The following is a 13145-nucleotide window of genomic DNA, read 5'->3' as shown; positions in this document are numbered from 1 at the left end:
GCTTGGTGCACATAGCCAAACACATGATTAAAAAAAAATAAAACCTTACTCTTCCTCCAGGTCCACTTTCACAGCCCAGCTCTTCACACACTCTAGTTGCCAAACTCACAGCCGAGATTCGTCGAGGCTGCGTGCAAACGATATTACATTTACTTGAATTTCGCTCATTAGATAGCAAGTCCTCCAGCAAAAAATGCGGAACTTGGGTACTTTTGCCACTGCCTGTTTCTCCAGCCACGACCACAACTCGATGCTTTTTAAGTGTTTCGACAATGGAATGTCTGTGTTTGAACACAGGGAGCTGCTCCCTCTCCTTCAAAAGCCTCTGGTACCTGGGCGAGCTCTGCAGTTTTTTAAAGAGGGCCCTGGCAGGTTCCAAGTCATCTGTAACGGGGCTCTCAAGAGAATGCTCGCTGTACTCCTCTTCTGAAAGTAAGTTCTCCCAGGAGTCCTCAGCATCTTCAGATACTTTGGGCTTGCTTTCAAGCTGCTGTTGGGGCTGCTGCTGTTTAAGCTTGTTCAACAGTTTTGCAATGAATTGGTCACGGGGCTTGTTGGTCTCCATCTTGTTTTCTTCTTCCTTTTTCTTTTCAGTGTCATTCCATTCTAGCCACACATCTCTGTATGTAGGAGGAAGTAACTGATGGACTGACTGCAGAAGAGAGGAAAACGCACAACATCAACTGTATACAAGGGAGGGAAAAAATATGCTTTGGATCTCAAGATTTGAACTTTAAAACAGAATCAAGCAGTAGAAGAATCAAGTTCAATAACCTTCTGGAACAAAGGAGATTTTAGACAAACCAGGAGAGGGGGTAAACACTCAAAGCAATTTGATGGCTCTCTCCCTTTTCTTCTCTATCATATCAGACATGCTCACACTATATAAAAAACAGACCCCAATTTTACAATGCCGCAGACACAAGCTGAAAACTTATTCAGTTTCAAAACTTGTTTGCCATGAAGCAAGAGGGCATAAATCTAAGATATGCAAGCCCAAAGTCCTTTTGGGAACTGTAAACCGATTACATGGTTCTTTGTATTTCAAGTAGTAAATGGCAAGATTCTATTGCACTTTCTGCAACTGTTTAATTAACCACAGCCACAAAGATACATTACTAATCAAAGCACTTGAAGATTTATATGTGAAGAGAAGTTTGCTACCTGTTATGTCAAGCGAAGTGATCAAATTGAAAATGCAACTATTCTTGAAATAGTTATTGAGCTTGATAGGTTTTCTGAAATGTGGCATATTTCTAGGATTTAGTACAATTCTGCAAGGCCTACAAAACAGAGTTGTTCCGCCAGGCCTATGGCTGAGGGCAGTATCAGGCACCTAGCCAATAGGCTACAGTTAGTTTTTGCCTCCCTCTCCTTTCCTTCTCCCTCTTGCTTCCCCCTCCCCTTTCTTCCCTTCTTCAGACATTTTATATTGCCTCTCCATATGAATTTTATGCCTTCTTAAATTGTAAAGTAACTGTAAAGTAACTGTAAATTAGTGATTTTACAGTTATTCATTCATTCTAACTGCAGGTTGTATTTTAGAAGGTTTAAAATTGTATATTTATAAATTGTCAACCGGTCTGAGATGGTTTTGGGGAGAGTGGGTTAATCAAATGAAATAAACAAATAAATGCTGTAGTAACACAAAATACATTTATGCAACCCCTCCCCCCACTTTTAAAATTCTAAGTTGCTTATACTCTTGGTTTTGGACTGCAACGCCACTGAGGATGTTCTCCGCAGCTGAGAACGAAACGTCTGGAAGAAAAACTTTCTCCAGTAGAACACGGCACTTGAGCCCGAAAGATTCTACAAACCCTAATAAAGTCAGTATTGTCTTCTCAGACTGGCAGCGGCTCTCCAGGGTCTCAAGCTGAGGTTTTTCACACCTATTTGCCTGAACCCTTTTTTGGAGATGCCAGGGATTGAACCTGGGACCTTCTGCTTCCCAAGCAGATGCTTTACCACTGAGCCACCATCCTTCCCCAAGTTGTAGTGACTAGTTGTAGTCCTTGGGAGTTTCACTGCCAAAATTTACCACTATACCAAGAAGGTGTCTGGGATCTAATCTAAGCAATAGGAATCTATGAGCTACCATGCCAACACCTATGCTCCAAAGACCAACCAAAGTATCAAATGCACTGTCAAAGACAATAGGAGAAGAGCCCCCAAACTGTTTTGATCAAATCCTTTAGCTTGCCAAGGTACTGCCATTCACACATACAAGTCAACATATTTGATTCTTCAAGTGATTAATATACTTGTATAAATAAGCACTTACTACAGTGATACTCAATGGCCTGGAAAGTCCTGTTCCCCAATAAGTCACCTCCCCTACATCTCAGAAGAGTGGTAAGGCCCTTGGCCAGTGAGGCTTGTGGTTGGCGCATGGTTCCCACTTTGAAACAGCCACCAGAGAAACAGGTAAACTCTGATCATCCCTGAGCTGCAGACATCATAGCAGGAATGGAAGTAAATGCAACTCTTTTTGATGTCAAATGTAGGTCTCTGCTAGCTGTGACCTACTGAAACAATGTGCAGTTGCTTTCACCCTGGGAAGAATTTTTGGAGTTCCAACTGTATTTTAAATCTCACCTGTCCTTTGGTTAAATTATAGAGTGCTAACGTAGCAGCCAGATGTTGAGCCTGCATGCTGTCCTCCGTGAGGATTGTTGGACACACTGTCATGGTGTCATCAGCTGATTTGATAACTCTTGCCCTTAACAAAAAGTTACAGCAGATTTATAAAAGTACTTTCACCTATAGTCATTTCTACATACAGAAAAATATGGCTTTTGTCTACACATCTCCCCCACACAAAGCATGCCATGCCATGCCCTGTGGTCTGAGTCTACAATTTGTCTGTTTGTTTTAATGTTAAGACAATATGCCATTTAAATAAGGTGACAAATGATAATCTTTCAGTATTCAAACAATTCCCCTGTTTGCACCTTGTGACAAATGGGCCTCCGAAAACAGAATGCTTAGGGCATCAAATTCAGAGAACTGAGAGACTGTGAAGCCTAGTGTCTGTGTGCACCCCGCCCCCCTTTCTCTGAACAGTCAGTGCCAGCCGAGGAGAACATTAAGAGCAGCTGAATGCTGAGAAAAAGGGTCTTTTTAACCTTTTTCATCTCTGGTGTGTCAATAGCCAGGTAGTTGGAGTTGGTGTGTCTGTCAGAGGGAATCAGACAAAGTCATTTGAAAAGTGAAGGGACATAACTCTTTGCCCTTACTGTATACTACAAAATCTGAGGAAAAATTCAAAATAGAAACTTTTAGTCTAAGTGTTAGCCAAAGCTGAAAACTGTTTATTCACAGTGTCAAGAACTGAGGATCAAGTTTGGCAGGAGAAACTAGCAAGTAGATTGAAACTGCCAGTCTAGGCAAATAGAAAAGGAATACTGTTTCTGGGAAACAGAGTATTTCCTTTTCAGTTATTCAGTGGATTCATCTCTGAATGGACCCCTGTTCTGTGAAAAATAAAACTGTCTTAGACACCTCCAGAGTTAAAGGGAACATTATAACCTCCCAGAGAGAAAGATAAGTACAGGAAGAATGTACTTGCCTCCTGGAAACTAAGTAAATTAAACAAACCTTTATGAAGACAAATTGTTGCTGCGAAGAAATCTCTAAGACAAAGAAATCTCTCATTGTTAAGAACCAAACATTTATGAAAGTAAGTGTAGTCTGTTAATATATAACCTATAAACACAATGAAATTTACCTCAGCTTTCTCACACCCTTCCTATCCCTAACCCAGTTGTTTCTGATTGAAGTTTACAATGTCTCAATGTCATCTTCAATAAAAGGATTAACAAGAGAGCTCCTTTTTATCCACAACAAATATCTGAGCTAGGCAAAAGCCAAATAAGCCCTCCGACAAAAAGGGTAGGACACACAGAAATCTAAGAACCTTTATTAGCAAACGCTACTGTGGGCTGCTCAATCACAGCAGGGAACTATAAAGAATTTTGATGGGAAAATCTGCCTCACAGAAAAAGAAACAGCAAGGGTCCATCATACACCTATATAAACTTTTAAAAGACTAGGAATTCTGCAAGATCCCACACAGAAAACTATTATTATAAAGTAATTATTGTGCTTTTGTTTACTTTTGGTTGTTCTATCCTTTGGGCTCAGAGTGGCAAGCAGAATTCTTTCAAATGTAAATACTGCAAAACCTAAAAGAGTCAACCTAAAACTGAATGATTCAGGGGGAATAAAAAGAAGAGAAACTTAATGTCATTTTAAATATTGTTGTGGAAGCTGAGACAAGAAGGTCTTAATCTTTCAGAACTGATTTTCTAGTTATACCACAAGACTACAATTATACATTAGTGGTCAGCTTGAATGGAGACATAATTATGTGAGATTATAGCTGCATTCCATGAAAAGAAAAACATAAGTTGCAGTGTTTGGCTGTTGGTATATGGTCAAAAATCAGCTGAGGGACTGTGTAATCTTAAACAGTTACACCCTTATTATGCTTTCTGGGTATTCAAGATGGTATAACTTTGCGCTTTGAGTCATATCTAACCCTTGTTCCATTATAACCAAAGTAGAGCCAGACTGCTTTTCCATTTGCATTATATTAATTTTAAAAGTTCAACAGACCAGTATTATGATATTAAAAATTTACTATTTCTGTTCCTGCTACCATTTTGTTCAAAAGTTAGGAAAACTAAGGGAAATAATAGTTACTAAAAATAAGCAACCTAGTATGACTCTATCTGTCCTGGAATGCAAAACTTACAGTACTCAAGTTCATCTTTATAAGTGCGTGACAGGAAAGAGAGGACCTAGCTCTGGCATGAATTCACACAAACTTTGAGCAAGTCACTTTACCCATCTCCACTCCCCAGCTGTAAACCTGGGGGAAAACAGTGCAGTTCAAAAGCTTTAATGTAAAGATGAATACCAGCAGGAAATGCAGCCCCAAGTGCTCCTTATAGAAAAGAATTTAATACATCCATTCAGAATTATACCTAAGGCTAAAGAAAAACTATTACACAAAATCAAAACAAAAATTAAACTTCAAGACAAATATTAAAATCAAGACAAATACATACCTACATTTCCAATACCTCCCCGCTGGAACTTTTTCAAATGATGGATTTGGGCACTTAGGATAATGCTTTCTGCACCAATCAATCAAAAACTGTTTGGGAGATTTACCAGTCCAGCTTCGAGCAGTATAATCAAAATTTCTCACGTCTGGAGGTTCTCTCTTTTTCACTAAGGTTTGTAAAAACAAATTTGCTGTTTTAAAATGGAAGAAAAACAACTACACAGTACATTGTGAAAACTGCAATACTGTCTGGAAATTAGGTTACGGCTGGCAAAAGATGTCATGCATATGCATAAAAATAATAAAACTGTCACATTTATCAGTTACAAAACCGTTAGGAGAATTAGATGCTAAGAAATACATGCATATCAGTCTTGTGGGTCTTTACTCAGAAACAGCTTCCACCACCTTATGTGGGAATACTTCCAAGTAAATATACAGAGACAATATTACAATCAAGCTAAAAACATTATACAACATTTCCCCTGCTGGAGTTAATGAAGTTTATTCTAGCACTGTGAGCTGACATGCGGACACAAGCCAAAAAAAAAACACAGGACTGAGATGCTCCCCAGCCATTGTGGCAGGAGGGAATCCATGATGTGTTGCTGCTTGAAGATGAACGTGTGAATTAACACTAAAGGGTAACAGCAACATAAAAGTCTACATAAATATCTAAGAGAGATTAAATTGTCTCAGGCCTGTATTGTTTTGTCTTTTAGGGACGCATACAGGAGATACTGCGTATCTGATGCATCGCCAGCAGGATGAAAGCTTCAGATAAAAGTTTTCCACCAAGGATGGAATATGAAAGTTTTGAATTAACAGCAGAACCTGGAGCGAGGGAATTGTTTTGTGTCTCTATATCAGGTTGAAGTTTTCCAGATCAGATAAAAAATGGGCAGAAGCTTTTGTAACTTAGTAAACTTCTCTGGAGAAAAATCAATGCAAAACAAAGAGATTTTTGCTAAGCCAGAAACCTACAATGAACTTCCAGTTCCCTCCTTTCTGAAACAAGTACATGCTTGTGAGCATGAAAAAGGTGACAGCAACCAAAGAAAATACTTTGAATATTCCAAAGAACTACAAAAAAACAAACAAAAAACCAACCCACACAGACACACACAAGGAGAAAATTACACTAGACAAACAGATGTGTTATGGATTCATTTCAGAATGTAACTTAGAAATCCACATCACTTCGCTGGTCCTGTTAATAGACATTTAGAGTAAGCTAGCATTTTCAATGGTTTTATGATAATCTAAGCAAGTTCTGCCATACCTTTTTGTTCCTCAGGAGCTGCTTTAGGTTTTTCAAGCAAGTTCAAATTCAGAGCACCATCAGTGTCAAGAGGCACAGGAACCTTTTTCTTTTCACTTGGCTGGTTTGAAATTTTTATAGCAGGATTGAACACAGGGTGTTCTTCCAATACTGACATTTCTGCCAAGAGGGAACATATGATTGGTTATTCAAGGATTCTGACATGTTCTGAAGTTATGTAAGTAACAGTGCAATCTTCTATGCAGAATCACTCCAGTCTAAGAACCCGGATAGCCCAAACTAGCCCAATCTTGTCAGATTTCGGAAGTTAAGCAGGGTCAGCCTCCTGGGACTTAATAGCAGAGTACAGCTTGCTGACAGTTCTGTCGTTTGTGGCCACTTCTCTTCATTTCAATCCTAGGATGAAACTCAAGGCAACATACACAGAGTGGTCAATAGGCTTCCCATACAGGTACTGACCAGATTCAGACCTGCTTGGCTTGTGCAAAACTGACCCACCATGTGCCTTGAGCCCATGTTCTGAGCCACGATATCTATGCAACACACATGACCATGGGAAAAAAGTTACTACCTTGCTAGATCAGGGTAATGCTGTAGACAGAGTTTATCTTGATTTCAGTAAGGCTTCTGATAAGGTTTCACATACTGTCCTTGTTCACAAGTTAGTAAAATACGGTTTGGATCCTGTTACTGTCAGATGGATCTGTAACTGGCTGACAGATCGCACCCAAAGAATGCTTGTGAATGGTTCCTCATCCTCTTGGAGAGGCGTGCCGAGTGCCGCAAGGATCTGTCCTGGGACCTGTTATGTTGAACATCTTTATATATGATTTGGATGAAGGAGTAGAGGGAATACTTATTAAATTTGCAGATGATACTAAATTGGGAGAGGTTGCAAAAACAGTGGAAGACAGAATCAAGATACAGGATGATCTGGACAGGCTGGAAAAGTGGGCTAAAACCAATAAAATGAATTTTAACAGGGGTAAATGTAAAGTTCTGCATTTAGGTAGGAAAAATCCAATGCATGGTTATAGGATAGAGGAGACTTGTCTTGGCAGTAGTATTTGTGAAAAGGATCTAAAGGTCTTAGTAGACCATAAGCTGAACATGAGTTAACAGCGTGATGTGATGACTAAACAGCAAATGCAATTTTGGGCTGTTTCAACAGAAGTATAGTGTCCAGATCACGTGAAGTGATGGTATCACTTTACTCTGCTCTGGTAAGACCTCACCTAGAGTACTGTGTTCAGTTTTGGGCACCACATTTTAAGAAGGATATAGACAAGCTGGAACAGGTCCAGAGGAGGGCGACAAAGATGGTGAGGGGTCTGGAGACCAAGTCCTATGAGGAAAGGTTGAAGGAACTGGGTTTGTTTAGCCTGGAGAGGCGGCGGCTGAGAGGTAATATGATCACCATCTTCAAGTATTTGAAGGGCTGTCATACAGAGAATGGTGCAGAATTGTTTACTGTTGCCCAGAAGGTAGGGCCAGAACCAATAGGTTGAAATGAAATCAGAAGAGTTTCCAGCTCAACATTAGGAAAAGCTTCCTGGCAGTTAAGAGTGGTTCCTCAGTGGAACAGGCTTCCTCAGGAGGTGGTGGGCTCTCCCTCCTTGGATGTTTTAAACAGAGGATAGATGGCTATCTAACAGCAATGCTGATCCTGTGAATTTAGGAGGAGGTATTTGTGAATTTTGTGCATTGTGCAAGGGGTTGGACTAGATGACCCGGGAGACCCCCTTCCAATTCTATGATTCTATGGAGTGTGAATTTGGGAGAACTGTGCATCAAAGGCTCCATTCTAACTATACAAAGTGGAATACAAGGAACTGTATCCTTTGTACATAAGACTACAAAGTCACATTTAAAAAAAATCACATTAGGGCACATGACATACACTGAATATCAGAAGCATTGACTCCATTAGGATTTCTGGAGATAAGAACTATGGCAATGCTCCTCCTACCTTGCTGAATGCGCCTTATTTTTTCTTGTGCCACCTTCTGACCTTGCTTGTTTTTGTCTTGCTTGGAAGAACTTGCCTGTTCTTTGGCTTCTGTAAGTTTGGCAGCTAGGTGTAAATATCTTTCATTCTGTTCCAAATCAAGTAATCCGTTAATATATTTTGTAAGCATAAATCACATATTTTAGACATGGTGTTATCAAAATAGTTTGAGGATAATTAATAATTCTTTTATAGTAGCACTGATTTTTGGGGGGCACGTGAATCCACCTTGCCTTAGGATTCTTGGGGCATGTTGTCAGCACTCTTCCATGCCAGTCGCTTTCTCTCAGCCTAATCTATATTACAGGCTTGTTGCGGGAGCAAAATAGAGGAAGGACATTTCTCTTCCTTAGGGTTTGTACTGGCACTAAGTTCATACATTACCCCCTTAAAGAGGGACGGTGCAGAATCAAACTGTTAATATTGAGACATCTGGAAGGGGGGGTGGTAACTGCCAATTGTCTGCTGACAAATACAGATGAGGATCACCACTGCAGGTATCGAGGTCATCTTCAAACTCTAAGATGTCTAGGCAGACATTTTCAGGAAAGAACAGACAGAAAATCCAACCTATTGCTCAATGGCTTTGCAAAGATAAGGAAGTGGTTCTGGGACCACTGGAAGCTGCTTCTGGGCAATATCATCAATGAAAACATCACAGAATTAAGTAAAGATCAGACTCTTCTGTATGGTCTCATTTGACTCTGATAAAGAGCATATGGGAATAACACAGGACACTTTCCAATTCTTATCAAATGTCTCCTTCCTCTGTACATTACTGCATGAGAACAGCACGTGGTACATTATAAACATGGAGCAGAGGTCCATCAGGGCTATTAGCCACAGCATATTGTTGGAACTCTCTGTCTGGGACAGTGATGCTCTGTATTCTTAGTGCTTGAGGGAGCCACAGTGGAAGGGCTTCTAGTGTCCTGGCCCCACTGATGGGACTTCCTGATGGCACCGAGTTTTTTTGGCCACTGAGTGACACAGAGTGTTGGACTGGATGGGCCACTGGCCTGATCCAAAATGGCTTCTCTCATGTTCTTATGCACTGTGTGCAGAATTTAGTTTCATGTGCACCTTGTCAGAAAGCAACTTCTCATTCCTAATGCTTGAAAGATGCAGGCAATACTTACTGAAATACCTACTGAAACCATGCAAGACAGAGAGATGGCCAGATACAGTGCTTGGCATTCCTTTGCATAATTCATAGACATTGCAGAACCAAAGCTGTTGTGGATGCACAATTTTATTTTAGACAAAAGTTCAGAGAGTCCATGTGCACTCCGTCATCAAGGCCATATGAAACGGCAGCTCCTCTCCCCATAATAAAATAAGGTATGTTGTTTACCTGTAACTTTATTTTACAGACGGTTGCATTTAGAGAGGCTGTTCTAATAAAACTAGGAGCTTAGCTATTATAAAAATGAAAACTCAGTAAAAGATAAAGATTGCTTAGTACATTTATCAAGCAAAGATGCTCTTTTAAACCTAAAACTAAAAAAAAAGCTATTTCCTTGACCAGGGATAATGTAACAAGCTGCTTGAGCGATAGGAACTATTGTAACTGATGAAAGAACTCCCAATGAGAGGACTCTTAGCAAGCAAGCACTATGACATTTAACCAGCTGAAATAATAAAAGCTTAACATTAGATGATGCCTGTTAAAACCTCATTTTAAGTGTCAAATGATCCAAGTTCTGCAGCAAATAGTTACAAACTTACTGGGTCAAATTTTTCCTCCTCTTCTGAATTTTTCGCAGATTCGCTTTTCTCTTCATCGCTCTGCTGCTCAGCATATTGCAAGATCCATTCCTTCATGCTGATATCTTTCTTTATTCCCGTGTCTGCCTTTTGGATATCGCAAGATGCAGGTGACTGTAAATAGTAATATATCTTTTTAAAATGTGACCACTATAGAATAATACAAAGGCACAATGTGTTAGTGCTTCAGTAAGATGTATTTGTGCCTTCTTATAACACATAAAGACATTCCCAATGTCACATATTCTAAACATTAGTATATTGTGGTTGGTGAAGTCATGCAATATCTTGCAGTTGCCTTCTAAAAGTAATCCTGCTATATATGAGGGCTAGGAATACAGCCTATTAAAAATGTAGACTACCCTACAGTCTGATTACAAAAATACTTGTCCAGATATAGCAGTATTTGTTCTTTGAAGAGCCACCAATATTCCTATTCCCATTTTTTCTCTCACCGAGAACAGGGTATTTGTTCAGGCTTTGATCTGAAGACACATTATGCTGTGATCTTGATGAAGCTAAACACATTTTCTAGAAGAAAGATTTCCCCTTCTCAAATCTATCAGGAGCAGGAAACTGGCTAGGAAGGCAGTTGGGCTGTGGCATGACAAAGGAACAAAAGGATTGCTTAAAGAAGATGGAAATGAAAGGTAATGAATTCTTTGCATCCATTTTAATGAATGGGGGTGCACCGAGAGCCACTGCTTCTGGGAAAGGAGTCTGAAGAACTGGGTCAAACAGTGGTTATGAGAAATGTTATTCCACACTACACATATTTTCTTTTTTGAGCATTTTTAACTGTTTTAACAATGAAGTTTATGGTTTTGTTGTATTTTTAAAAAATGTTGTGAGCTACCCTAAGCCCCACATTGCCAAAGCAGGGGGGAATATGAATCCCAAAAATAAATAGGAATCATTAGGAAAGAACTGAGAATCAAATTACCAATTCTGTAATGCCTTTGTACACCATGGAGTAGACTCATTTGGAATATCATGTTCAGTACTAGTTGCTGTATCTGAAAAAGGATATTGGCAGTGATACTGTAGGCAGGTAGGAGACATAAATCTGGAGTGGTCATCCTCCTCACTGCTTGAGACAGGCAAGGGAGGGAGAACAGGATCCACTGCAGCCTCCCCAGCTGAAATGTGGAGGCAGCACTGGGGCAGTGGCTGGGCAGCAAGCAGATAGCTTGCCAAGTGGACCTGAGAGGATGGCATCTTCTTCCTCTGTGAATCTTGTGGGTCCCCCAATTGTAACACACATTACTCAAAGTGATGTTAAATAGAACTGTTTGCATGAATATTGTCTAAGAAAATGCTAACTTGGCAGGCAAGCTACACAATTGTTTTAACACACATACAAAAGGACTGTTCGTTCTAAGATAAAATCTATTGATTTTGTTCCTGCAAGGAAATTATTCCTACTTGTCCAAACCATTGTTGTCATCATCTTAAAAAAAATCAGACCCTCATTATGGTCTGTTTTTACTGTTTATGACAATTAACGTTTCTGATAATTGAAAATATTTAAATAATTAACAGAAAAAGGAGGGAAATTGTACCTTAGAACTGGGGGGGGGGGGGACAGTGGGAGGGCTTCTGGCATTCTGAAAGTTTGGAGGAGAGCCAGTTTGGTGTAGTGGTTAAGTGTGCGGACTCTTATCTGAGAGAACCGGGTTTGATTCCCCACTCCTCCACTTGCACCTGCTAGCATGGCCTTGGGTCAGCCATAGCTCTGGCAAAGGTTGTCCTTGAAAGGGCAGCTGCTGTGAGAGCCCTCTCCAGTTCCACCCACCTCACAGGGTGTCTGTTGTGGGGAAGGAAGGTAAAGGAGACTGTGAGCCGCTCTGAGACTCTTTGGAGTGGAGGGCAGGATATAAATGCAATATCTTCTTCTATCTTCTTCTCCTTGAAAGTGGACCTCCTGGGTTTTGACCACTGTGGGACACACAGAGTATTGGATTGGATGGGCCATTGGCCTGCTCCAACATGGCTTTTCTTATATTCTTATGAACTTATGGTAAGTTTATACTTTGCCTCATTCTCAAAAGAGCTGGGAAAAGATATAAACAACTTACGCCCTTGAGAGTTCTAACCAGTGTCCGTTCTGTCTGAAAAACCAGCTTTGAAAGTACCTTTTTTTCAGAGTCATCTTCCTTCTTTTTATTATTTGGCACCTGAGGCATTTCACATGGTGGAGCAGGAGAAAATTTTGCTCTAGTTTTCTGTTGCTCTTCCCCAAATTGCTGACTGAAACCTTCTGGCAGTGCATCTTTAAAAAAAGTCACAATACAGTTCAAAGCATGCATCAGATATCAATTGATTAAATGGAAGGAATGGATAATATTCTATATGTCTTAAATCTGACCACAACAATAAGTTTGGAGGGTGTCATCATATGCCAAGGGCAAGGCATAAGCAGAAGAGGCTCCAAAAAGGAAAGGGAACCAACAACCACTCTTGCACAGATTGTAGAGACAAAATCATATTGGTCTATCACCTAGACCTCCTTCCCTGACCTCCAGCTTGGCATTATCACAGTTCCATTTTAAGTAGAGTTGCCTCTAATGAACTTAGAAATGTGCCACTCTGCCTAGGGTGGCACCATAGGGTGGGTGGATCTTGAGTCACTTAAAGATAGGAGGATTCCCATGTGAATATATAAATATCTTTTTACATTTTTATCTTATATTTAAATTCATTTAAACATATAAAGAATTACAGTCACACAGACCAACTTGAAATATAATGTTTATGTAAACTGTTCTTTGCATACATGTACAATCACTACGTGCTACCATTGTTCCTGAAATTGCAATATTTTTACACTGCAACCACTAATGGTAGTTTTAAACTATTTCCTCATTAGCTCTGCTCCTATTATTTTGCCAACATTTCCAATATTTAATCACTATTCTAATTAGCCCTTATTTTGCTCCATCTGTTAATTTCATGCTAAGAAAACCAGTGCGATTATTCCATGCTTTCCCATTGACAGTTTAAAAATTTGTTAA

The 13145-nt window shown here is 39.8% G+C and overlaps 1 protein-coding gene across 1 annotated transcript in view; it reads right to left on the bottom strand.

The window, feature by feature from the left end:
- Positions 1 to 13145, bottom strand: part of DHX29 (DExH-box helicase 29) — a 35119-nt gene that overhangs the window by 18419 nt on the left and 3555 nt on the right. Inside the window, exons 5-11 of the mRNA XM_060235983.1 lie at positions 12267 to 12403; positions 10093 to 10218; positions 8326 to 8452; positions 6357 to 6515; positions 5076 to 5241; positions 2599 to 2722; positions 50 to 652 (exon numbers count right to left, since the gene is read on the bottom strand). Of these exons, the coding sequence (XP_060091966.1) occupies positions 50 to 652; positions 2599 to 2722; positions 5076 to 5241; positions 6357 to 6515; positions 8326 to 8452; positions 10093 to 10218; positions 12267 to 12403 (1442 nt within the window). The remainder of the gene's footprint in view (positions 1 to 49; positions 653 to 2598; positions 2723 to 5075; positions 5242 to 6356; positions 6516 to 8325; positions 8453 to 10092; positions 10219 to 12266; positions 12404 to 13145) is intronic.

This window comes from Heteronotia binoei, chromosome 4 (genome assembly GCF_032191835.1).
Source record: "Heteronotia binoei isolate CCM8104 ecotype False Entrance Well chromosome 4, APGP_CSIRO_Hbin_v1, whole genome shotgun sequence".
Taxonomy (NCBI): domain Eukaryota; kingdom Metazoa; phylum Chordata; class Lepidosauria; order Squamata; family Gekkonidae; genus Heteronotia; species Heteronotia binoei.
The sequence above is the reverse complement of the archived record's forward strand: the minus strand, read 5'-3'. Positions and strand labels throughout refer to the sequence as shown.